The sequence below is a fragment of the Panthera leo genome, chromosome B3 (genome assembly GCF_018350215.1).
Source record: "Panthera leo isolate Ple1 chromosome B3, P.leo_Ple1_pat1.1, whole genome shotgun sequence".
In the NCBI taxonomy this organism is placed as follows: Eukaryota; Metazoa; Chordata; class Mammalia; order Carnivora; family Felidae; genus Panthera; species Panthera leo.
In genome coordinates, this window is record NC_056684.1 from 61,988,089 (window position 1) to 62,014,866 (window position 26,778).

General features: G+C 47.2%; 2 protein-coding genes and 1 pseudogene across 3 annotated transcripts in view; 2 read left to right on the forward strand and 1 right to left on the reverse strand.

Annotated features, from left to right (window-relative positions):
- On the reverse strand, nucleotides 1-13,534 carry SPINT1 (serine peptidase inhibitor, Kunitz type 1). The gene is made up of 13 exons (XM_042943128.1): nucleotides 13,382-13,534; nucleotides 12,908-13,013; nucleotides 12,415-12,861; nucleotides 11,662-12,201; nucleotides 3,789-3,916; nucleotides 3,422-3,560; nucleotides 3,155-3,325; nucleotides 2,945-2,971; nucleotides 2,496-2,621; nucleotides 2,329-2,379; nucleotides 1,474-1,644; nucleotides 1,238-1,285; nucleotides 1-875 (listed from the first exon to the last, which is right to left on the reverse strand). Exons 1-13 carry the CDS (start codon nucleotides 13,532-13,534, stop codon nucleotides 652-654), a joined length of 2,331 nt encoding a protein of 776 aa, XP_042799062.1. The 3' UTR covers nucleotides 1-651.
- Nucleotides 12,424-26,778, forward strand: part of PPP1R14D (protein phosphatase 1 regulatory inhibitor subunit 14D) — a 27,896-nt gene continuing 13,541 nt past the window's right edge. Inside the window, exons 1-2 of one of the 2 annotated variants that reach the window (XM_042942385.1) lie at nucleotides 12,424-12,509; nucleotides 16,074-16,205. The gene's annotated coding sequence lies outside the window, so the exon portion shown is untranslated. Of the gene's footprint in view, nucleotides 12,510-13,008; nucleotides 13,218-16,073; nucleotides 16,206-26,778 lie in introns of those variants that run through there. The other variant, XM_042942386.1, reaches the window with a different exon arrangement.
- LOC122222176 lies at nucleotides 24,713-25,854 on the forward strand (annotated as a pseudogene).

The following is a 26,778-nucleotide window of genomic DNA, read 5'->3' on the forward strand; positions in this document are numbered from 1 at the left end:
TCACAGAACCAACTATTTTATTACACTGTGGGTGGACTGGGGCCTGTGGAGGGCAGGGGGATGGGTGGGGTGTGATGCCTGAGAGCCCTGGGGCATGTGGGGAGGATACAGAGCATCAGGCTCTGCAGGGTGCACTCTTCGGGGCAGGGAAGAGGCAGCCCCTTCCCACTCCTCTCACCCATCCCCATGGCATTAAATAAACAAAAAGGAACTCTATACAGCACAAAATATACAGGGAGGTCCTACCCCCCAGCCCTCAACTGTGCATAGTGACAGGGCCAGGTCTGAAGGGCAGGGCTGGGACCTCCAGCTTCTGACATTGCAGCTTTGAACAGGAAACAAAACTCCAACTTCTTTGAAATCCCAGGCAGACAGGTCCATCTGTGTGTGGGACTCTGGGTTCAAAGGTTTTCTGCTCCTCCCAGGCCCTGGAGCTTTCTCAGGAACCAGAGGCCTAAGCTTAGCTGAGACATATCCCAGAGGGGCTGGAGCCTGGCCTCAGGAGTGGGCCTGGGAAACAGGCTAGAGCGGTCTGGCCCCAAAGTCTTCCCCAGCTCAGGCTTCCATCTTGGCAAAAAGGAAGCAGGGCCAGGTGAGAGCTGGAAAGCGTCTGCGAGAGTTCTAGAGTGAAAGGCCAAGGTAGCCCCAGGCTCAGAGGGGCCGGGTTGTGTGGTTATAGACCAGGTGCTCCGTGTCCTCTGTGGTCGAGACTGTGGAGCTGGCAGGGGTAGGGGGTTGGGGGTGGCAGTGGTGGTGGTGGTGGTGGTGTCTGTGGAAGCCCTTTCTCTGGTTCTTGAAGAAGCAGTAACCCAGTATGGTGACCACCACCACGATGCAGGTGGCCAGGAGTACTGCAATGGCCACCTCCACGGAGCCTGGGGGGAAAAAGAGGCCTAATGGAGAAGCTCCCGGGGCCTGCTCAGCTCTGATGCCCAACCTCCCACTCTGTGCAGAGGGGACCAAGTCAAATGGATGCCAGGTGTGGAAAGACCTCCAGCGTACGAGCAGCTGGGCTCCATTAGGAGCTCAAGGAAAGGCCTGGGACTCTGACGGCAAACATAGGACACGCGCTTTCCGGTGCCTCCCTCCTCTGCCCATGGCAGGTATCACTACTGACTGTAGCTCTCGGTCCCTTGAGCCAACCTCAGGATCCTTCTGAACACAGGTTTAGGGGATCACATGGAGTTGATCCTTGAGATGATACCTACTCACTGGTGAGAGGGCAGACGGGGCTTACCTACATTAGGACTGGGGTTTTCCTGCTGCAGATCAAAAACATCCTTCTCTACAAAATAATGAGGAGAGAGACAAATCAGTACTAAAGGCTCTGAGACTCAGTTGCTCCTCGGTGCCCCAGACGGCCCACTGCCATCCTCCCCCACCCCCATTGCAGCACTCTGCTGATGCGCTGAGTGCTCTAGCTCAGCCTTTCCCCTCCCCATGTTCCGTCCCCTCCCCCACTGCCCAGCTCACTGGAGATGCCACGACAGGACTCGAGACATTGCTGCTCCTCCTCAAAATTGTTCTTGTTGCCATAACAACCACCATAGGTGAAGCGGGCACAGCGTTCACTTAAGGGGTTGTAGTACCAGCGTGGGATGTTCTCCAGGCAGAGGCCTGTGTCTGGCAGGTCCACGCAGTGCCCTGGGGGGTAAGGAATGGGCCAAAGGATGAGTGAGTCCATGGGGGGCCACCCTGCCACCATCCACCAGGCTCCACCTCCTGACCAACCTCATGCTGAGGAAGGCTGAGAGTCAGTGAGGGCCTCCGGGGCCCCAGAAACACACATATCCTGGACAACAGTCTTAGGCACAGAAATACCCCACATGGACTCATGTAACCGTTTTTTTCAATTTTCTTTCAGCTTTTCCGATTGTGTCAAGATCTCGGTTTCCTCTCCAGCACTGGATGGTCTATCTTTTTAACAAAGAAGGCTCAGGGTCTGAACCTGGCAGGCAAATGTCTAGTGGAAATTAATTAATGTTGTTTTATTATAGTTATGGTAATAGTTAATATCAATCTGTAGCAAGTAACAGTGGCTTCCCATGTACGCTACTGATGTGAAACTTCCTTTAACACATTAAGGTAGAAATGTATTTGATTTATAGGAAAAGTGGTAAGTAAAGAACACCTCAGTGATATGCGGGCATGGTGGTAAGAGGAGGACAGATGCATGAGAAGCGTGAGGCCGAAGAGAGCCTAGGAGCCCGCCAGGTTTCTACCCGCAACCTGGCACACACAGCAGGCCCCTTTGGCATCCTGGAGGGGTGAATAAGGATGGCAGTGCCAGCCTCTCTCCTGACCCAGGGTACCTGAGGAGGACCTCACCTTTGTCACTGGGGAAATGGATGTTCTGGAGCTCCTCGAAGCCACTGGTGTCTGCAAAGATGAAAGATCAGAGGCCCAGGCCAAACAAGGGTCTTGCAGGGGTGCAGGATGAATGGCCAGGCCCTCCCCCTCCGTTGCCCACCGCCCCTCCCTCTCCCAGGCCTCACATTTTTCACAGGTGGCCTCATCAGAGGCGTCGGGGCAGTCGGGAGTGTCGTCACACTCCAGGAAGCGGTCGATGCAGCAGCCATTGCTGCAGCGGAACTCGGTGGGGTGACAGGTGCCAGAGCACACTGGGTGGGGCGGGATGGTGTTGAGGGTGAGGTCAGGCTCCAGCAGAGGTCACCAAGTACCAGAATCCATCATCTACCTGGCCTTCTCTACCCCAGCAGAGCATTGTGACATGTCCCCTGCTCCCCTTCTAGCACCCCCCACCCGAACCCTCCTACACACAAACTGGGGAGTTCCTGATAGTGTGCTGGGTTGTAGTGGGTGGGGTGCCTGTGGTCCTTCCATATCCTACGAGGGCAGGAATGGGTTGGGCAAAGGAGTTCAGACAGGGGCAAAGACATGACCTGGCAGGGGTGAGGGGAAGAGAGAAAGGAGCAAAGCCCACCTGGATGGTGCCTGTCCATTGAGGGGCCTGGGAGAGAGAAAACAGACAAGTGAGAGGAGTCAGGGCCAGGTCCCAGCAGGGATGAGCTGATTGGGGGTAGGGGGGTGGGGGCTGGGAATGCAGGACTCCCAAGCCCACTGTCCTGACGATGGAGAGACCACATACCCTGGGGGAAAGTCAGGGTCCCCAAGCTACCTGGTAAAGGCCCACCTTGCACATCCCGGCAGGCTAGCTTGCACTCTTCTTCCCGAAGGTAGTTGTTCTTATTGCCCAAGCAACCTCCATAAATGAAACTCTTGCAAATCTTTTCCGTGGGGTCGTAGTACCAGCGGGGGAAGGAACCGCGGCAGCGGCCCACCTTGTTGGATGCAAGGCAATATTCTGGGGGAGGGGAGGAAAGCTTGTGAGGGGGCCCTGTGGGGCCCCATCATCAGAGGGGGCCGGCTCCAGGTACTGCCTCCCTGTCCCCTCCCTTACCTTCTGTCTGCTTGGCAGACAACACAGTAACTGTGACATTGGCCGTGCTCTCTGGCTGGTCTGAGTCGGCCACTGTCAGCTGGAACAGGTAGGTGCCTTCCTTGAGTCCCCACAGCTTCACCTGGTCCGCCTCATTCTTCTATACACAGGAGTAGCCATCAGGCTGGGACCCCCCGATGTCCCTCAGCTGTCCCAGTCCTCCCAGCCACACCCCCACCTCCATAGGGAAAGCAGAGGAACTTGGTATTAAATGTATCCTCAGCTTCTATCCACCCCAACCATCTGGAACCTCAGGCTGGCCAATGGTCCTGGAAAGGGAACCCTGGAGAGCTGAGGTGGGGGTCAGGGAGCCAGCCTAGTGTCTCACCTCTACTCTGACATCTGTGTCACCCTGCAGTAGGGACCAATCTGTGTTCTCCACACCCTTCAGCACCAGCGGTTCCTGGGGCTGCACCTTCAAGTCTATGCCTGCCCAGGTCTTGGGGATCCGGGACCCTGAAGGGGAAGGTAAGGTAAGATCAATTCTCACTGAATGGGCCAGAGCTCTCCTGAAGTGGGGAGCAATACGGGCCACACCTAAACCAACCTAGGACTCAGCAGCCTGCATGGGGTACAGGCAAGAGCTCACAACTAAATCATCATCTTGCTCTCTATTTAGATAGTCTTTGTTACACTGAAGATATTTTTAATGTTGTAAAACCTACTTTTGAAGAAAAGTTCTGAACAGCATGTGTCATTTGATCCCATTTAGGGGAAAAATATATACAGGAGAGGAGCTTATTCTCATTTTCTTTTTATTTATTTAAGTTTACTTATTTGGAGAGACAGTGAGAGTGCACACACACGCATGGGGGAGGGGCAGAGAGCATCCCAAGCAGACTCCTTGCTGTCAGTGCAAGAGCCTGAATTGGGGCTTCATCCCATGAACCATGACTCGGGCTCATGACCTGAGTCGAAATCAAGAGTCGGACTCTTAACTGACTGAGCCACCCTGGTGTCCCTATTTATTTTATTTTATTTTAAGTAGGCTTCATACCCAGTGCAGAGCCCAACATGGGGCTTGGACTCAGGATGCTGAGATCAAGAGTCAGACACTTAATTGGCTGAGCCACCTAGGTGTCCCCTCCCCCATTTTCTATAATACGCAAGTACTTGTGCTAATTGCTTTTAAAAATTAAAGTAACACTATTTTTGAAAAGCCAAATAAGTAAATGTGTAATTAACACTATTACCCCTCATTCTGCTCTTCTGGATTGCTGCTGAGAAGCCCATCCTGGTAGAACCGTAAGCACAGAGTCCCTGGGCAGCAACGTGGCAAGACTTGGTGTCCTAGAGTATGTAGCCACAGGAGGAGGGTGCCTCTGCCACCTCAGACAGACTCTGCCTCCCATTATAAGGGGTCTTGAGGGAATCACACCCTCCCTCAACCTGACAATGCCTGTGCCTGAGGCTTCCTCCGGTCTCAAGTTAGGGACTGGAGAGAAATAAGCACAAAGCAGAATTCCTGTCTGTGGCAGGTTGAAATGGGTAGACCCAGAAAATATGGTTGTGTCTAATCTCCAGAATTTTTGAATGTGACCTTAACTGTAAAAAGAGTGTTAGCAGAAGTAATGAAGCTAAGCATCTCCCTATGAGATCATTCTGGATTAGTTGGGTAGGCCCCATCCAATGATATATTGTCTTTATAAAAGACAGAAGAGGAGAAAACAGAAAGAAGGAAGGCCAAGTGAAGACAGGCAGAAACTGGAGTGTGATGTAGCCACAAGCCAAGGACTGACTGCCTGGCGCCACCAGGAGCTGGAAAGGGCAAGGAAGGATTCTCCCTTAGGGTCTTCAGAGGGAGTATGGCCCTGGCAACACCTGGATTTTGGACTTTTGGCCTCCAGAACTGTAAGACAGTAAATTTCTGTTGTTTTGAATCACCCAGTTTGTAGTAATTTGTTTCAGCAGCCATAGGAAATTACACACTGCGTTGGAGGGGATTCCAGGCAGATAAGACCCAACACCAGGAAGCAACTTGGGAGAAGAGACCCAACAAGATGAAGCAATATGTGGTGTGTGTACAAGACAAGGAAGTGGGCATACAGAGAAGGGAGAGGTCACAGCAAGTCAGAGGAATAGGGAAGGCTTTCTTGAGAAGGGAGAAAGGACTTTTTTTTTTAACCTTTTTAAAAATTAATTTTATTATTATTATTATTATTATTTTAAAAGTTTATTTTTAAGAGAGAGTGAGGCAGAGGATCTGAAGCAGGCTCTGCGCTGAGAGTGGACAGCCCAACATGGGGCTCGAACTCATGAACTGTGAGATCATGACCTGAGCCGAAGTCAGATGCTTAACTGACTGAGCCACCCAGGTGCCCCAATTTTATTATTTTTTAATGTGTATTTAGTTTTGAGAGAGACAGAGATAGGGTGAGCAGTGAGGGGGTGGGGGGGGGTGGGCAGGAAGGGGGGACAGAGGATCTGAAGCAGGCTCTGTGCTGACAGCAGAGAGCCCAATGCAGGGCTCGAACTCAGGAACCACGAGATCATGACCTTAGCTGAAGTCAGATACTTAACTGACTGAGCCACCCCGGCACTGCGAGAAAGGATTTTTTAATTCTTTTGTTTTTGTTTTTATTTGGTTGGTTGTAGAGAAGCGTGCAGTGTTGTTGATAACAGCAGGAAACATGAGCCAAAGCAAGGAGTTGGGAATTTGCATGGCCAGTCTGGCAGACATTGAAGAGACCAGCCTGGGTGAGACAGACCATAAAGGGCCCTCAATGCAGGGCCAGAGCATGTGGACACAGCAGAAATATATTTAAATATTTAACAACTAGTGGTACAGGAAGGGGACAGACATGGCCATGAGCAGTGGCACAGAGTTCTAGAGACCACAGCTGCACCAGACATTGACCTCCTAGATGTATGATCGAGGTTCAGGAGTCTATAGGGAGGGGCCAAGGGCCCAGGCAGCAGGGGCACTCCTGAGCACAGGGCAGCAGCTATCTATCCCTCTGTTTGGAATAACGTCTAAGGAGAGAGGAGGCCGGTGAGTGGATCAGAGCCACAGTTCAGAATATGTGAAGGGAGTCGTCTGAATTAAAGGGGTAGCTAAAGGAATGGAAGGGAGGATGTGAGAAGCTTTCCGTGTCTGACAGGCATTGGGAACTGAGAAGAGTAGGGCACAGAGAAAAGGGAAACCAGATCTAGAGGGAACCTAGAGTTCAATTATAGAGAAGTTGAACTTGAGCAGGGAAGACCACTGAGGAAGTAACCAGCAGGCAGTGGAAGTGTGCATGGGGACTTCTGACAGGCCAGAGCTGGAGACAGGTATGGAGTTGTCTTTATTAACAAAGCTGCCAATAGTTTATTTTGTGACATAGCAAAGTACCTAAAATTCAAATTTTTGTGTTCATAAATTGGAATACAGCTTCATCTACTCATTTACATATTGTTGACAGCTGCTTTCACCTTACAACAGGAGAGCTGAGCAGCTGGAACAGAGACTATATGGGCCACAAAGTGTAAGATATTTCCTATTTGAACCTTTATAGAAAGTTTACTGACCATGAATCTCCATCACCTACCTTCCTAACCATCCTATCACAGCTGCATTCTTGCCCCTCTCCAGATGAAAAAATTGACATTAGAGAGGTTAAATAACCTGCCCAGGGTCACTCATTTTCTGAACAGCAGAGCAGGGATCTGAACTCTGGTCTATCTGACTCCATAGCTCATGGTCTTTATAAAACACCATGCTGCAGTCCACTCACCTACTTAGAGGAGTGATTTTGATTGCTTTTCATTATCTTAGGGTTGTTTTTGACTTAGGTAATACATATATATTATATAAAATTCAAAAAGTACAAAAGACTTGGGGCACCCGTACGGCTCAGTTGGTGGAGCATGAGACTTGATTTCGGGGTTGTAAGTTTGGTTGGGTGTAGAATTACTTAAAAAATAAAATCTTGAGGGGCACCTGGGTGGCTCAGTCGGTTAAGCAGCCGACTTCGGCTCAGGTCATGATCCCGCGTTCCGTGAGTTCAAGCCCCGTGTTGGGCTCTGTGCTGACAGCTCGGAGCCTGCCTGCTTCCCATTCTGTGTCTCCCTCTCTCTGCCCCTCTCCTGCTCATACTCTGTCTCTCTCAAAAATAAATAGACATTAAAATTTTTTTTTCTTTATTTTTTTTATTTTTATTATTTTTTAATTTTTTCTTTAAATAAAATCTTGAGGCACCTAGGTGGCTCAACTGGTTAAGTGTCTGACCTCAGTTCAGGCCATGATCTCATGGCTCATGAGTTTGAGCTCCACGCTGGGCTCCATGCTGATGGCGTGGAGCCTGCTTGGGATTCTCTGTCTCCCTCTCTCTCTCTGCCCCTCCCCACTCTCTATCTCTCTCTGAAAATTAAAAAAAGAAAAAAAAAGTTAAAAATAAATAAAACCAAAAACCTTACTACTGCCCCCCCCCCCCCGAAACAAGTACAAAAGAGTAGTATTAAGTCTTGTCCTTTCTTAACCTTTTCCCCTTAACCTCCCAGGGTCCTCTCACTAGAGGCAACCATTCTATTTTATATGTGCATGTGTGACTATCAAGAGACAGTATTGAATTTATAAGAATGCAAGTTCTTCTTCCTGTTTTTCTCACAATGTATTTTGGAAATCCTTCCATAGCAACATGGAGTTTCCCCCTTTCTTGGTTGCACAGTACTCATGTGAATGCATCATAACTTACAACTTATTTAACCAGTGAACCAGTCTCCTCTTGACTTAGATTCTTTCTTTTCTTCTTCCTTCCCTACTAAAAACCAAACCATATTGCCTCAGGGCTTATTATTATTATTATTATTATTATTACTACTATTATTATTAAAACAGCACTGCCATATACAATTATAGGATGTGTTGACAGACATTGAGATTGTTTCCAATTCTTTGCTGTTATAAACAGTGCTACAACGAGTAACTGGCTGGTAAGTGGGTTTACACACATATAAGTATAGCCACAAGATGAATTCCTACGAGTGGAACTGTGTTGAGGATTATGTGCATTTACAAGTTTGTATTTTTTTTTTTTAGTATTTATTTATTTATTTATTTATTTATTTATTTATTTATTTAAGTAATCTCTTCACCCAATGTGGAGCCTGAACTCAACACCGATATCAAGAGTTGCATGATCCCCCGACTGAGCCAGCCAGGCGCCCCCATTTACAGTTTTGATGGACATTGCCAAACTGTCCTCCACCGAGGCTCTACAGAAGGTTATATCAAGTGTAAGTGAGTTGAAAGAAGAGAAGGTAAGAGATAAAAGCAGCTGGTAGGAGGCTGAGTCACAGAGATTCCTCTTTGATGAGGCAGAGAAAGCGAGCCACTGGGGGACTCGCAGAGGGGTGGGGAGACCCAACGGGCGAAGACCAGGACAAACAGTGACGGCAAAGGGATGGGAGGAGAGAGCTTCCACAAACATGTCAGATGCAGGTGCAGAGGCCTAGAAGGAGGAGAAAAGGAGGACCTGGGTTGCAGGGGTTGAGAGGAAATAAAACCGGAAGAGCAGGAAAGAAAAGTGCCTGTCTGGGACGAACTGTACCTAGGGGGCTTGGCTGGCATTCAGTAGAGGGTCCAATAGGGGCAGGTCCTGAGGTGACCTCTGAGAGACAAAGCCATGGGGGCAGTGAGCTGGGGGGCGCCCATGCCTCTCTCCTTGCGTTTTTCAGAAAGTAATCAGCCAAAGACAAGACTACTTGGGAGTCTACCTACCTGGCAGATAGGCTAGCCCCACCAGCCCCCAGGGTGGAAGTGGACAGCAGAGTGATGCACCTTGGGCCAAACCAGCAACATCTACCCAGCCCCAGGCCCCAGGAGCAAGGGGCAGATGCCCCACCCTACCACTCCCTACTTCCCACCCTCAAGAGAGCAAAGGGCCAGAGTGGCAATAAAGGAAGCCCTTCCCCAGCTGCCAGGCCTCAGGACATCTCCAGGAAACAGACTCCACCTCCTAAGCCACTCTTCCAACAGAAAGAGGGGGAGGGCAAGTAAGGGGAGAGAAGGAAGGAGCAGGGTATTCGGGAGGCCACAGAATCTAGACTAGATTGGCCACAAACAGGGAAAGGGGAACAAGCCAACCCACCCTGATTTCTATACCCAATGAGTGAATCAAATGAATCAAAGGTTTAAATGCCCTGAACACCTAGGTGCCCACCTTGCCTGCCTTGGTCCACCCTAGCCTCCAAGATGACTTTATCCTGCTCTTTCCCATCTCCAACCTCTAGCCAGGCTCAGCTGAGAACAGACTCCTTGATACCAAACAGCTCCCCCCAACCCCCAAAGCACTGCAGCACCCTTAAAATGGCCTGGAGCTCGCACTCAGTTCATGTCCTACCCAGCTCCCTAAATAACCCAGGAAATCCCCACTCCACCCTGTGTTGTGCCAAACAAGCCAGCCAGGGTAGGGGCATTTCCAAATGAGGAAGGCTGGTCGCAAGACCCTGTGGCCCCATCCACCTCATCTCCCCGACCAGACCCCAGAGTTTCAGGTGCTGGCCCTGGAGTAGAACTCCCATGGACTCTCTGTCAGATCAGGAAGGCACAAGCAGCTCAGGTCAATTAGAGTCATCACCACCTACACTCTCTGCTACTTCCTTGTGGAACAGGCTCAGGCCCTGGCCCAGTGGGACTCAGGTGGCCCAGCCTGCCCCAGAGATGGTGCCTATTCTCCCCCCTCCCCCACCCAGAATCCCCATCCCACCTCTCCTCAGAGACCCAAGAGAGCTACTGGAAGAAGGAGGGGGAGAAGAGTGGGTCCCTAACGTGAGAGAGAGTTTGGCCCAGGAAAAAGCTGGAAAGTCCCTTTTCCTCTTTCCAGAATTGAGACCACCCCCAGATTGAGTACCAGCCCAGTCCTGGCCCCTGAGCTCCCAGTCTCTGGTTCTATTATCTGCTGGGCTATCATGGGTCAGAGTGCTAGGTTTCTACCAAAAACGTGGTCTTGTGTGAAAATCAGCATAGAACTTTTGGAGATCCTGCCTGGATTGAGTCCCACGTCTCTGATTTATGGGCAGTGCTATCCTGGGCAAATTATTATTATTATTTTTTAATTAATTTATTGTCAAATTGGTTTCCATACAACACCCAGTGCTCATCCCAACAGGTGCCCTCCTCAATGCTGGGCAAATTATTTAACATGGGAGTCGGTTTCCTAATCTAAAAAGTGGGATGACAACTAATAGCACCCTTTTCAGAAGTGGTTATCATGAGGCCTAAGTCAGAGTCTAAGTGGCACAGCAATCAGTAAACTATAAAGTGCTAACAGAGGTTATCAGTTGTGACCCATCCCTGCCCTGGAGCCCCACCTGGCCAGAACATCAGACAGAGAAAATGGGGAACGAAGGTCTCTGGAGGGGCCCCAATCCCAGCTGACTGCTCAGTCCCAGCAAGGAGGAGGAGGAGGAGCCCCCACTTTGCCCTTATCCGTGGAAGTAAACAAGGTGAGCAGACCTTGTAGCTTGGCTATCACATCCTAAGCTGGGAGAGCCCTGCCTGGCTCACCCGCGTACACACACACCTGCCTGGACAGCTGACATCCCTCCCCTACCAGGTATACATACCAGTGGGCTGACTCACTCAGCAACCCTGCTCACCCCCACCCAGAGCCTCTGGCTACTGTGCCCACAACACCACCCCTTCCTCTTTTGGGTCAACCTCAGACTGGGCTTGTTCTTTAGCATCTGGGGTCTTGGAGTCGTCCCCATACCACCAAAAGGCCAATAGGTGGGAAGAGGGGGTGCAGAGAGATGCTAACCAGTCCCAAGCCCAGCAGTAGAGAAGCAGACTATCCTTCCCTGGGCTCACTTGACAGGGCCTCAAGGCACCTAGCACAGTGCTTGGCCAGGGGTGTCTAGCTAGTCACCAGGTGGCCTCCAGAGGACTCACTCCCTGACTTAGCATATGAGGGCCAGCAATCGGGAATCCGGGAATCCGGAGGAGCTGCCTCCTCTCTCCCAAACACACATCCCAGAGCACCAGCCCACTCAACATCCTGAATTAGGGAGCCAGAGTCTGGATTTTAGGATGTCACCCCTCCCCACTCTAGTAGCCTGTCCTGTGTTTACTGTTTATACTGCCCACTTCCAAGGAGGAGTCAGGGCTGAATGGGACTGTCCTCCTCACTCTTTCTGATGCTCGCTTCCCCCAGGACTCCATTACCAGTCCCTTTTCTGAGTCTCCCCACATCCATCCAACCGGGTCCCCTCGTACTTACCTCCAAAGCCCTGGGTCCGAAGCTCGCGGTAGGAGCGGTAAACCTCCCGCGTGAGGTAGTTGATGAAGCCCTCCCTGGGTGCGAACTTGCACACGAAGTTCTGCTCGTAGAGGCAGTTCATTAGGAAGCAAGCGGCAATGGCGTCCTCCCCGCCGTCGGGCTGCAGCTCCACCAGCGCCAGGTTGCAGTTCTGGGTGGTGCAGCAGGCGCGCACGCAGTCCCAGCCGCGGCGCACGGTCGGGGAGCCCAGGAAGGTGGCCCCGTTGCCGACCGAGGCCTCGGTGTCGAGCACGAAGGCAGGCACCCCGGCGGTAAAGCGGTCCAGACAGGCGCCTCCCGCGGGCAGGCCGGGGGGCGCGGGCGGCGGCCCGGCCTCGGTGCCCAAGAGATCGAGGGCGCACAGGAGCCACACGGTGACTGCTGGGACGCTGGCCTGGGAGAGGCGGGCACGGGCCATCATCCTTCCCGGGGCCGTTGCCCTCCTCCCCACGGGGGTCACCTTCACTGTGCGGCCCTCTGGGCTCCGAGGGTGCTTGAGACCTGAAAGAGGGGAGGAGACGGAGGAGGAGACACACCGGATCAGCCGGAGACTTCCAGGGAGGCGGGCAGGCCAGGAGGAAGTCGAGAAGAGGGCTGGGGAGCACCCCAGGCCCCGGGAGTGAGGAAGGGTACGCGGGCTCAGCCCTCCCACTCCCACTCCGGTGACCCGGCCGCTCTCGGACCCCCAGATGGACGGCTAAGGAGCTCACGTACCCGGGCACACGCAGCAGCGCAGAACAAAGGGCCACACATGCTCCGAGCCCGCTCCGTCCCCGCCTCGCGCTCCGGGGCCCGGGTTACCTGCGCAGGTGAGTGGGGTGGGGCTGCCTCTGCCGAGGTTCCGGTCCCGGCTTCCTGCGCGGCTCGGGCCCCCGCTTCCGCCCCGGTGCCGGGTGCGCTGAGGCTCGGCCACTTCCTCCCCGGGTTTCTGGTGAAACTGAGTCAGTGCGGCCGGGGCGGGGCGGACATTAACCCCAGCGCCGCCGGCCCCGCCTACTGCCGTTGCGCCGCCACCTGCCCGCCCTGCCCCGCCGCGCTCCGCCACCGCCACCCCATGTCTCCGGACCCCTTCCCCGCGGACTGCTCCCGGCACCGTCTCTGGGTCCCGGCCCCGGGCGGCGCCCCTCGACGCTGCTCTACGTAGGCTCCGCCGAGGCCAGCCTCACGGCAGGGCCCCGCACCCCAGAAGTGCAGCCGGTTCTCTGGCCTGGACGCCGCAGCAGAGTCGTCCATTCGGGGGTCCAGCACTCCTGCCTCCTTTTCCGGTCGGGGCCAGCATTCCCAGCTCCTGGCCTGAGGCGCTTGAGAAAGAGCTGGGGGAGGAGAAATGGGGCAAAGCCCGACGCCAACGGCAAACGATCTTGCCGCCGTCGACAGCCCTCGGGAAATCATTTTCATCTCGTGGCGGGAAGAGATCCCAGAAGATGTGGGGCTGCACCTTTGGTAATTGGAATCCCGGATGCCTGTTCCAGGGTCACCGCCCTTGCCAGCTCCGGGAAGCCCTCCTTTCTGCCAGAGTGAGCAGTTGAGGCAATTTCCTCCTTCCAGGTTTCCCTGCTAGACCTGCAGTGGTTCCATTTTGTTTGAGGCCCTTCCTTGTACTGAGGTTTACATTCAGGTCTCTGTCAGAGCTGAGTCCCTGTTAGCTCTCATTGGTCTGCCGCCTCCTTCCCTGGAGTACAGGGTCCCTCTTCTCTCCCACTAAGAGGGTGCTTCTGGTCAAGAGCTGGTCGTCCTCTTCCAGTAGAATGCCATCCTTGGAAGCTAGAAGCTCCAGCTCACCAAAGTAATTGAGATAATGACCTTCACAGATCTGTGGGTTCCTTGAAACCATGAGTGAAGAACTCCTCTTAAAGACCATTCTTACAGAGCAAGATTGGCCTTGTTAATGTTCTCCCCAAAAAGAGATTCCACACCTTTTCATGATGATCTAACAAATCCCGCCCAGTGAGAACGTTCTTCCTAATTTCTCATGTAGAGCAGCTTTACCTACTAGGTCCTGTAGCCACCCTTTGATCATTTTCCTGGATGACCTGCAACACTCCTCAACTGCCTACATTATGAGTGTTAGGGGTGGGAATCTGGGGTCTGTCCCCCTCCTCTGGATTTTCTGCTTTTTTTCTCATTGCCCCTCGCACACTGGTGGACACAGGACAATGATGTTATGCTGAGAATGCAGCAAAAGATTGTGCAGTTACTGGGGAGAAAGGGTTTTGTTGTGAGCAGATTTCTGCCTCCCCCAATACCTTATACATACAAGAATCCTAACACAGGAGTCTATGACCTTATGGTGACGTGACTTAACCATAGGTTTATCATTACATCCATCTACACCATTACAAAAACCTGTATTTCTCAAGCACTGACAATGCCCAAATGCTGTTTTTAAGTACTTCCCACACGTTGCCCTATATACTGAAAACAAACCAAGAAAGTAGGTACTATTTTTATCCCCATTTTACAGGTGAACGGACAGGCTCAGACAGGTAATGTAGCAGGTAGCAGAGGGAGGATCAGAGTCTAGGCAGACCAATTCCATTGCTTTAGCGCCTAAACCCTGGGCTTTACTACACTCGCAACTCTGACTTCAGCTGGACCTTCCACCCTGCCCACAGATTTAGCTCGCCAGAAACAAAAACTCATTTTCAAGTGGTGGGCAGCCCCCTTTAGTTAAGATGCTGGCACAACTTGACATAATTGCTAATGCTCACAGCTACTCTGAGAATAGTTTCCACTTTGCAGAGAAGTTCACTAACTCCATTGAGCTCACAGTGAAGAGTGGGAGGCAGAGCTGGATAGGGCTTGAGTATGTGGACTTTAGACTCAGGCTTCTGGGTTTAACTCTCACCTACCACTTACTATCTGTGTGGCCTTTGGCAAGTTATTTAGCCTCTCTGTGCCTTGGTCTCCTTGTGTATGAAGTGGGGCCTCATAGGTTATTATGAAGATTAAATGAGTTAATGCAGATAAAACATTTGATACCATGAGTGCCCAAAAGTAACAGAGCTAGAATTTTATTCCAAGTCTCTCTGCCATCAAAAACTACACTTTTCCTACTACTTTATACTGCTTCCTACATACTGAGAAGAAAAACTACGCATGAGAGGAAAAAAGACTAAGATAGTCCACCCAAGTGGTGAAAGCAATGGCATTTGAATGGCGGGAATATGGGGTAACATTTTCTTCTTTCTAGTTTTTAAGTTATCTTCCAAGTTCCCTTTAGTGAGTTTCCACAATGAAGACCAGAAATATATCCTGACAGTCTCCACATTCATCATATTTAGTGCCACATTGCTCTTCTCTCCCCTTTCTCTCCTGGTCTCATTGTCCCTGCCACTTTGGAGTTATCTTTGCCCTCTGCCTTTCCTTGGGCTTTCCCTGCAAACATCTAGCTGGCTCCTGGGTACTGACAGTCTTCCCTGGTATTGGGTCACACCTATCCCTTCTGTCTACTGCCATTGCTGTCCTTGCTCTGAGCTCTGTGCCAGCTTCCAGATGAACTCCAGGCCACCTTGCACGCTGCGTGAGGTTGCCTCCTCCAGCCTTGCCTTCATCTGCCCTTTACCCGTTTAGACCCTTAGTGACCGCCACCCCCCCTCCCCATAGCCTCTCTGGCAGTGTACACAGAGCCAGCTGTCCCCTGGATGGATTCATAAAGTACGCTTTGTAGAGAAGCAAAGAGTGTTAAACCTGCTGAGGGGCTTAGCTAAAGGTGTTCCTCTTACATATAGGAAACTGAGCTCAGAGACTTGTCCTTGATTTGTTCAGAGACACAGAGCTAATGTGTAGCAGAGGGCCACATGCAGACTTAAGGTCTCCTGACTGCCAACCTTATGCCCTTTCCATGATTCTGCCATGCCTTCCTGCAAAGCATTTCCAGATGATATGGTTTTCTAATTGTTTATTGCAGGCCCAAGAGGAGCTGTCTGGGTAAGTTAGCTCTTTTGTTAGACCATGTGGCTCACCCTCCCTCTGTGAGCTTGGAGAAGAGTAGGCCTGGGTTTATGCTACTGACTTCATTCTTATGTGCCATATCACCGGTACCAACCATTACTCTTAGGATTGGGTGCTTTGGTGAGAATATTCAGTCCTTAACACCACTGCTAGAAAAGGAACGCTGACTACCTTGTCTCAGATGGTGATCTGGTTGTTTCTAATCAGTAGGTGTGGTGGGTCGTCTACAATGATGGCCAGCAAAGGTGGTAGACCCTACTTCACCTTCCCGTATATGCACACTGTTCCTCCCACCAAGAGGTGGCATCTGTGTTCCCTTCCCTTTGAATCTGTAACTTGCTTTGACCAACAGGACATGCAGAAGTGGTACCCTGTGACTTCCGGGCTGTAGCCACATGGCTTGCATTTTTCCCTCTTAGAACCAGTTGTGACACAAAGAAGCTTGACTCCCCTGCAGGAGCGAGAGACCACCTGAAGAGAGCAAGCCCCTGGAGGATGTGAGACAATGAAGGAAGAGAGAGAGAAGTACAGCTATCTTGAAGCCACCCCAGGTGAGTAGCTGTGTGAAGCCATCTTCTATCCTTAGCCTCAGTCCAGCTCCCCTCAGAGACTGGCTGTGCCTGCCAAGCCCTGCCCAAGATGCAGAACTGGGAGTAAATAAATGGCTGTGTTTGTTTTATGTCTTTGTATTTTGGGGTGGTTTGTTATGTGGCAATAATAACTGAAATGGAAGGATAATATATTTACAGATTAAATTTTAGTTTTAATTATTTAATGATCATAAACAATACATTTTATTTTATTTTATTTATTTTGTGGTGACAAAACCCAGGAACGAATAAACAATAAATTTTAGAAATAAATTTCCATTTTAATTATCTAAGTCAAAGCCCATGAATTCTCTTGATAATGTAGAACCAATAATTTTTGGTAAGGAATTTTGGGGAAAGTGATGCAATACTTTTCAGGGTGAGGCCACTGTGATTGGTTCAATCTTTATTTAAGGGAGACAGATCTTCTTGGATATTACTACAGCCTTAAAGAGGCATTTTAATTTTTTTTAATGTTTATTCATTTCTGAGAGATAGAGACAGAGCACAAGCTGGTGGGGTGGGTGTGCAGAGAGAGAGGTAGACACAGAATCCAAAGCAGGCTCCAGGCTCTGAGCTGTCAGCACAGAGCCTGATGCGGGGCTTGAACTCACGAACCGTGAGATCATGACCTGAGCCAGAGTTAGATGCTTAACCGACTGAGGCACCCAGGCGCCTCTTAAAGGGGCATTTAAAAAGAATTATACTAATGCAAAAATGCCCACACGGTATTCCAGTGTGGTAGGTGACTTCTAAATTGCCACCAGTTGTCTAGCCCTTCTGATTTTCATGCCCTGTGTCATGTTTTCCCCTTGAGGGTGGCTGGGCCTAGTAACTGACTTCTGATGAATAGAAAACAGCAAAAGTCATGGCATGTCACTTCCTAGATTAGGGTACAAAAAGACTGTGACTTCTACCTTGCTTGCCTACCACCTTCCTCTCATGCCCTGGCTCTAGCGGAAGGTAGCTGCCATGTGGCGAGGAGTCCTCTAGAGAGGTCCTTGTGGCAAGGGATTAATGTCTCTGAGCAACAGCCCTTGCCAGCACCTGACTTGCAGCCTTCTGAGAATCCCTTACCCAGAGGAGCCAGCCAAGCCGCCTGCTGAAACAGTGATATAATAAAACTTAATGTTTTGGGGTGCCTGGGTGGCTCAGTCGGTTGAGCGTCCGACTTCAGCTCAGGTCATGATCTCACGGTCCATGAGTTCGAGCCCCGCGTCGGGCTCTGTGCTGACAGCTCAGAGCCTGGAGCCTGTTTCAGATTCTGTGTCTCCCTCTCTCTCTGACCCTCCCCCGTTCATGCTCTGTCTCTGTCTCAAAAATAAATTAAAAAACATTAAAAAATTTAAAAAATAAAATAAAATAAATAAATACTTAATGTTTTAAGCTGTAAAATTTTGGGATAATTTGTTATGCAGCTTTATATGACTAACGTATTTGTTAACAGAAAAAAATAGGATATCAAACTATAAACAGTTTCTTTGGTACAACTTTTTGGAGAGCTAATATGACCATAAATGTCAAACTCCCCTAAAATTTTACACACCCTTGTAGCCCCACCTCTAGAAATTTCTCTTAAGGGAAAAGAAAAATCATGGAATGCTAACAAAGGAATAGTTACAGGGATGTTCAGAACAGTACTATTTATAATGGCAAAAAACTGGTAGCAATCCATATATCTAATGATAGGGGATTGAGTAACTGTATCATGGAATTGTTGCTAATAGAAGAGGTTGGAATCCATTAGTGAGTCTTTTTTTTTTTTTAATGTTTTTATTTATTTTTGAGACAGAGAGAGACAGAGCATGAGCGGGGAAGGGGCAGAGAGAGAGGGAGACACAGAATCCGAAGCAGGCTCCAGGCTCTGAGCCGTCAGCATAGAGCCCGATGCGGGGCTTGAACTTACAGACTGTGAGATCATGACCTGAGCCAAAGTCGGACACTCAACTGACTGAGCCACCCAGGCGCCCCATAGTGAGTCTTGAAAACAAACTGACTTGCTGTTAGCATTTGAAAAAATAAAATGAAATAGAGTTAAAAATATCAAAATAAAGGTAAGTTTTTCTTCATAAGAAAATTTTCATTTCAGCAATCCCTATCAAAATAACACCAGAATTCTTCACAGAGCTAGAACAAAGAATCCTAAAATTTGCATGGAACTGGAAAAGACCGTGAATAGCAAAGCAATCCTGAAAAAGAAAACCAAAGCTGGAGGCATCATAATTCCGAACTTCAAGCTCTATTACAAAGCTGTAATCATCAAGACAGTATTGTACTGGCACAAAAACAGACACATAGTTCAATAGAACAGAATAGAAAACCCAGAAATGGACCCACAAATGTATGGCCAACTAATCTTTGACAAAGCAGGAAAGAATATCCAATGGAAAAAAGACCGTCTCTTCAGCAAATGGTGTTGGGAAAACTGGACAGTGACCTGCAGAAGAATGAACCTGGACCACTTTCTTACAACATACACAAAAATAAACTCAAAATGGACAAAAGACCTAAACCGAAGACAGGAAGCCATCAAAAATCCTGGAGGAGAAAACAGGCAACAACCTCCCTGACCTCAGCTGCAGCAACTTCTTACTTGACATGTCTCCAGAGGGAAGGGAAACAAAAGCAAAAATGAACTATTGGGACCTAATCAACATAAAAATCTTCACAGTGAAGGAAACAATCAACAAAACTAAAAGACAACCTACAGAATGGGAGAAGATATTTGCACATGAAATATCAGATAAAGGGTTAGTATCCAAAATCTATCAAGAACTTATCAAACTCAACACCCTAAAAACAAATCGTCCAGTGAAGAAATGGGCAGAAGACATGAATAGACACTTCTCCAAAGAAGACATCCAGATGGCTAACAGACACATGAAAAAATGCTCAACATCGCTCACCATCAGGGAAATACAAATCAAAACCACAAGGAGATACCACCTTACGCCTGTCAGAATGGCTAACATTAACAACTCAGGCAACAACAGATGTTGGCGAGGATGGGGAGAAAGAGGATCTCTTTTGCATCGTTGGTGGGAATGCAAACTGGTGCAGCCACTCTGGAAAACAGTATGGCAGTTCCTCAAAAATTTAAAATAAAACTACCCTATGACCCAGCAATTGCACTACTAGGTACTTATCCAAAGGATACAGGAATGCTGTTTTTATGGGGCACATGCACCCCAATGTTTATAGCAGCACAATCAGTGGTAGCCAAAGTATGGGAAGAGCCCAAATGTCCATTGATGAATGAATGGATAAAGAAGATGTGGCATATATATAGGCATATATATACAAGGGAGTATTACTCGGCAATCAAAAAGAATGAAATTTTGCCATTTACAGCTATGTGGATGGAACTAGTGGGTATTACGCTAAGTGAAATAAATCAGAGAAAGACAAATATCATATGACTTCACTCATGTGGAACTTAAGATACAAAACAGATGAACATAAAGGGAAGGGAAGCAATAATATAAAAACAGGGAGGGGGACAAACCATAAGAGACTCTTAAATACAGAGAACCAGGGGCGCCTGGGTGGCTCAGTCGGTTAAGCGTCCGACTTCAGCTCAGGTCACGATCTCGCGGTCCGTGAGTTCGAGCCCCGCATCGGGCTCTGGGCTGATGGCTCGGAGCCTGGAGCCTGCTTCCGATTCTGTGTCTCCCTCTCTCTCTGCCCCTCCCCCGTTCATGCTCTGTCTCTCTCTGTCTCAAAAATAAATAAACATTAAAAAATAAATAAATAAATACAGAGAACGAACAGAGGATTGCTGGAGGGGTTGTGAGTGGGGGGGTGGGCTAAATAGGCAAGTAGCATTAAGGAGGACACTTGTGGGAATGAGCATTGAGTGTTATTTGTAAGTGATGAATCACTAAATTCTATTCCTGAAATCATTATTACACTATATGTTAACTAACTTGGATGTAAATTAAAAAAATAATAATAATAAAAAGAAAATTTTCATTTCATGTTTATATATGTATGCATTATGATATTAAATGAATTTCTTACTTTGAGTCATCGTCTACAATTTTTTTTATGGCCCAAATTTTGAAAAACTCTGCAGATTAAAAAAAGATATGTACAAAACTACTTAATAAAAGTATTCAAAAGATATAAAATTATAAAATGGCTTGCATATGTTACAAAATGATCTAATTTCATGGAAATCCAAAACAAGCAAAGCTCTATGAAAAAGGAAAAATAAACATACCAAACAGATCATTTATACTTTTCTTCTTTATCTATATTTAAAAATTTTCTACAATGAACATGTCATCTTTAAACATATTTCTTGAATAATAATAATAGTTTTTAAAGTTTCCCAAATAATTATATATTGTATATTAGTATTTTCTTTTATTTTTTTATTTATTTATTTATTTATTTATTTATTTATTTATTTATTTAATATATGAAATTTATTGTCAAATTGGTTTCCATACAACACCCAGTGCTCATCCCAAAAGGTGCCCTCCTCAATACCCATCACCCACCCTCCCCTCCCTCCCACCCCCCATCAACCCTCAGTTTGTTCTCAGTTTTTAACAGTCTCTTATGCTTTGGCTCTCTCCCACTCTAACCTCTTTTTTTTTTTTTTTCCTTCCCCTCCTCCATGGGTTTCTGTTAAGTTTCTCAGGATCCACATAAGAGTGAAACCATATGGTATCTGTCTTTCTCTGTATGGCTTATTTCACTTAGCATCACACTCTCCAGTTCCATCCATGTTGCTACAAAAGGCCATATTTCATTCTTTCTCATTGCCATGTAGTATTCCATTGTGTATATAAACCACAATTTCTTTATCCATTCATCAGTTGATGGACATTTAGGCTCTTTCCATAATTTGGCTATTGTTGAGAGTGCTGCTATAAACATTGGGGTACAAGTGCCCCTATGCATCAGTACTCCTGTATCCCTTGGGTAAATTCCTAGCAGTGCTATTGCTGGGTCAGAGGGTAGGTCTATTTTTAATTTTCTGAGGAACCTCCACACTGCTTTCCAGAGCGGCTGCACCAATTTGCATTCCCACCAACAGTGCAAGAGGGTTCCCGTTTCTCCACATCCTCTCCAGCATCTATAGTCTCCTGATTTGTTCATTTTGGCCACTCTGACTGGCATGAGGTGATATCTAGTGTGGTTTTGATTTGTATTTCCCTGATAAGGAGCGACGTTGAACATCTCTTCATGTGCCTGTTGGCCATCCGGATGTCTTCTTTAGAGAAGTGTCTATTCATGTTTTCTGCCCATTTCTTCACTGGGTTATTTGTTTTTCGGGTGTGGAGTTTGGTGAGCTCTTTATAGATTTTGGATACTAGCCCTTTGTCCGATATGTCATTTGCAAATATCTTTTCCCATTCCGTTGGTTGCCTTTTAGTTTTATTGGTTGTTTCCTTTGCTGTGCAGAAGCTTTTTATCTTCATAAGGTTCCAGTAATTCACTTTTGCTTTTAATTCCCTTGCCTTTGGGGATGTGTCGAGTAAGAGATTGCTACGGCTGAGGTCAGAGAGGTCTTTTCCTGCTTTCTCCTCTAAGGTTTTGATGGTTTCCTGTCTCACATTCAGGTCCTTTATCAATTTTGAGTTTATTTTTGTGAATGGTGTGAGAAAGTGGTCTAGTTTCAACCTTCTGCATGTTGCTGTCCAGTTCTCCCAGCACCATTTGTTAAAGAGACTGTCTTTTTTCCATTGGATGTTCTTTCCCGCTTTGTCAAAAATGAGTTGGCCATACGTTTGTGGGTCTAGTTCTGGGGTTTCTATTCTATTCCATTGGTCTATGTGTCTGTTTTTGTGCCATATTAGTATTTTCTTAACTATGTTACATATGCACAGAAAAAAGACTAGAAGAAGTTTGCCAGAATGTCAAACTTTCAAAGTTTGCCAGAAGTTAGCAGTCATGGTTTTATATGGTGGGATTGTGAGGAGTTTTTAATGTTTTAGAAAATTTGGAAATGTTGGGGCACTTGGCTGGCTCAGTCAGAGGACCATGCGACTCTCAATCTCAGTGTTGTGAGTTCGAGCCCAATGTTAGGTGTAGGGGTTATTTAAAAATAAAATCTAAAAAAAAAAAGAAAAGAAAAGAAAATTTAGAAACGTTTCTAAAATGAACATGCTTTTCTTCCATAATAATTTTTTTTTTTAGTTAAGTAATCTCTACACCCAGCATGGGACTCGAATTCATGACCCTGAGATCAAGAGTCATGTGTTATACTGACTAAGCAGCCAGGTCCCCCTATAAATAAAAATGTTTAATAAGAGGAGGAAGAGAAGAGACATTTAAAAACAGCCTAGTTCTTTTTGTTTTTTAAGTTTATTTATTTTGAGGAGGCAGAGAGTGAGTGTGGGGGACAGGCAGAGAGAGGGGAAGAGACAGAATCCCAAGCACTCTCCGTTCTCTCAACACATAGCCCAACATAGGGCTCAATCCTAGGAACCATGAAATCGTGACCTGAGCCAAAACCAAGTCAGCTGCTTAACTGACTGAGCCACTCAGGAGCTCCAAGAAGAGCATAGTTCTGATGATATCTTCCTGTTGCCCATTTTATACCCCCCACTGGATTTAGGGCAGGCCAGGGGAGAAAGGCAGACACCCTCACCTCTGCCCAGGGCAGCACCCTCTTTGTTTACCCACCCTGATGTGGCCCTGCTGTCCTTGTGGTTTTTTCTTTCCATGTTATCTTGGGGCATGATTCCCTTATCTCAGGCAAACTGATGAATGGTGATGCTCCTAGGGCAGTGAGCTGTGTGTGAATGCAAAAACGGAAGAATGTCAGTAAGGAGCCTTACACATAAATAATGGGCATAACTCATTTGTATGCCATTGAGCCTCACAGGAGCCATGCCGCATGCTCTTGCAAAATCTCCACAACCTCCAGTTTACAGATGAGGAAATAGGCTCACAGAGGCTCCATGCATGAACCCGTCTGTGTCGCAGTGTAGGTGTCTATGAAGTTTGCATATTTTGTGTCCCCAATCTATCACCAAGTTCTATTAACTAGGATCCCCTAAATAGCTTTCCAATCTGTCCCTTTATACCCTTTTCACTACCAACAACACTACCTCCTCCAGTTAAGCCCTACAGCAGTGGCCTAACTGATCTCCTTCAGGCTTTTTGCACTCTCTGATTCTCTGTCTTTTGGAAATTTAAATTTGAACATGTCAGCCTACCCCACCACTATTACATAAGATTTTGTTGTGACTTCCAGTACTCTTAGGATAGAGACAAAATTCCTTAATGTGGATTACAGAGCCCTGTATAGATACCTCTACCCACTCTGCCTCATGACTCACGATTTCCTCCCTCCTCTCTCTGTTCTAGCCCCATTGGCCTTTTAGTCCTTGTACTCAACATCTCCCTCCTGCCACAGAACCTTTGCATTTGCCCTACCTTCTGCCAGATCCATTCCTGCTGGTCCCTGTGCCTAGTTAACTCCTATTCATCCTTAAGAACTCAGTTCAAACTGTTACCACTTGCTAGGTCACACCCTCAATATAGCACCTTTTACCTTCTTTTCCAGATAACTAAATACAGTTGCAACTTTATATTTGTTTGATTAGTTGATGAATATTTGTTTATTTTTACTCTAAACTGTTAAGTTCCATGAAGGCAGGGACTGTGTTTCTTTGGATCACCAATCTCCAGTACTGAGCATAACACTTGGCCTGCTAGATGAGCTCATAAAATCTTTCTTATTAAGTGACTAGGTTAATGAACAAAACTCATTGAGTCTTCTGATCTGGTTCCTTTTCCTGAAAGGGCTCCCAAACTCTTCAAGAAGAGAGGATGGAGGAACTATCATAATAATGCTTGCCATTGTTATGTGTAACAGGTCATCAAAGTAACAGCTGAGTCTACAGGCTGCATATTAGAGGCCTCCCTACCACTCATTTCCACCCTCTTCCAAAGAGGCTCAGGAGGGAAGCCACTGTGAAGAAATCCCTGGGCCACCCTTTGGCAGACGTGAAGCCTGGAGCCTCACCAGGAAGGCAGGGAGAGTGACAAGGCAAAGGAAGGGAATGGATGTTTACTGAGAAGGGACTCTGTTTTGGACATCATGTTTACATCTATCAACTCATTTATTCCTCCCCCAAAGCCCCATGTTGCAGATGAGAAAATAGACTCAAAGAGGTTGTGAAATGTGAGGGTTATAAAACCAATGCAGGGCAAAAAACTGAGTTTGAACTCACATCTGGCAGTCTTCCTCTAAAGTCTGGGCTTTTTCAGGCTATTTTCCTGGGCTCCAGTCCTCAAATACCTCCCCCACTCTGTCATCTTAGAGCCCCAAAGTTTTTCATCATTAAAGACTCATCTATTGGCCTTTATCTATAGCTCTCTTTACGCAGTGTATGGTGGTTGAAATCGATACACTGGAAACAGAAACTCAACATTGTAAAGGCAACTACTGTGAGACCTAAAAAGAAATATATAAACAAGATCCTGTGTTGAACTCGAGTTGGAAGAGACGAGTCTGGTCTCAGGATGGAGGTAAAACTGCCACCCGGTTGCCCTCAGCCCGACTCCAGCTGTCGCTGCCACTGCCAGGAGGAGGGCCATGATCTAAAGGAACAAGAGGAGTTGAGAAAACTGTTTATTGGTGGTTTGAGCTTTGAAACTACAAATGATAGTTTATAAGAACGTTTTGAAAAATGGGACACACAGATTGTGTGGTGATGAGAGACCCCCAAACAAACCATTCCAGGGGTTTTGGTTTTGTGACTTACTCTTGAGTGAAGAGGTGGATGCAGCCATGTGTGCTCGACCACACAAGGGTGATGGACGTGTAGTGGAACCAAAGAGAGCTGTTTCTGGAGAGGATTCTGCAAAGCCTGGTGCCCATCTAACTATGAAGAAAAATTTCGTTGGTGGTATTAAAGAAGATACAGAAGAATACAATTGGAGAGACTGCTTTGAAAAGTATGGCAAGATGGAAACCATAGAAGTTATGGAGGACAGGCAGAGTGGAAAAAAGAGAGGATTTGCTTTTGTACCTTTTGATGATCATGATACAGTTGATAAAATTGTTCAGAAATACCATCACTATTAATGGGCGTAATTGTGAAGTGGAAAAGGCCCTTTCCAAACAAGAAGTGCAGTCTGCTGGATCACAAAGAGGTCGTGGAGGTGGATCTGGCAACTTTATGGGTCGTGGAGGAAACTTTGGTGGAAGAGGAGGCTACGGTGGAGGTGGTGGCAGCAGAGGTAGATATGGAGGAGGTGATGGTGGATATAATGGATTTGGAGGTGATGGTGGCAACTGTGGTGGTGGTCCTGGTTAAAGTAGCAGAGGAGGCTATGGTGGTGGTGGGCCAGGATATGGAAACCAAGGCGGTGGGTATGGCGGTGATGGTGGAGGATATGATGGTTATGATGAAGGAGGAAATTTTGGAGGTGGTAACTATGGTGGTCGTGGGAACTATAATGATTTTGGAAATTATAGTGGACAACAGCAACCAAGCTGAGGACCCATGAAAGGGGGCAGTTTTGGTGGAAGAAGCTCGGGCAGTCCCTATGGTGGTGGTTATGGATCTGGTGGTGGAAGTGGTGGATATGGTAGCAGAAGGTTCTAAAAATTTTCAGAAGAAAAGGGCTACAGTTCTTAGCAGGAGAGCGAGCAAGGTGTTGTCAGGAACGCTGACAGGTTACTTTGAGACAGTCGTCCCAAGTGCATTAGGGGAACTGTAAAAATTTGCCACAGAAGGAACGATGCTGCATAGTCAGAAAAGTTCCTGCAGCTTAAACAGGAACCCCTTCTTGTTCAGGACTGTCATAGCCACAGTTGGCAAAAAGTGCAGCTATTGATGAATGCAATGTAGTGTCAATTACATGTACATTCCTGAGGTCTTCTATCTGTTGTAGCTTTTTCTTTTTCTTTTTGTTACCTGAGGTATATTGCCCTGTAAATTGGGTAGTAATCCCAGGAATAAAAATTAAGGAATTTTTAACTTTTCAATGTTTGTGTAGTTCAGTTTTTCTACGTTTTAGTACAGAAATTTTAACAAAATACAGTTTTGAAGGTGTTTAGTTGCGAGTTAATAAGTAAAGAAGAAGGTCATTGTTAATTACTATTTTGAATGAATTTTGCTAACGTTAACTGTGAAGAAACACCTGCTGACTTGCAGTTTAAGGGGAATCTATTCTCCGCATTTCCAAACCATGAAATGAATGGACTCTGACATGTGGAGAGAATAGATATTTGTATGTTTGCAATGTGTGTTTTAGATAAATACTTGGACATTTAAATTAGCATATTTGTAAATTTAATAGCATTAAGATTTACCTTCAAATGAAAAAAATCTCAAAATTAAAAAGAAAGAAAAATATACATATAACAAAAATTGGAATGTGGAAAGTAAAAAGGGGATGATGAATCTCCCATCATTCATATTGAGGAGACAAGAGATGCTATCTAAAATGGACAAATATATGACATTACACAAAGGGATAATGGTGATTACAGGAGAATTAAAAACAGAAGCTGTTGATGGGGTTGCTTCTGGGGAGTAGAGCTGGGGAGAGGAGAGAAACT

What these genes read in the sequence shown, in the direction of transcription:
- SPINT1 (XM_042943128.1), bottom strand. Translation starts at nt 13,534, where the DNA reads ATGGTTTCAAGGAACCCACAGATCTGTGAAGGTCATTATCTCAATTAC. An exon ending in GACTCTGCTGCGGCGTCCAG is followed by an intron (nt 12,862 to 12,907) that starts GCCAGAGAACCG and finishes CCCTGCCGTGAG; the next exon opens with GCTGGCCTCGGCGGAGCCTA. An exon ending in AATGGACAGGCACCATCCAG is followed by an intron (nt 2,622 to 2,944) that starts GTGGGCTTTGCT and finishes CGCCCCACCCAG; the next exon opens with TGTGCTCTGGCACCTGTCAC.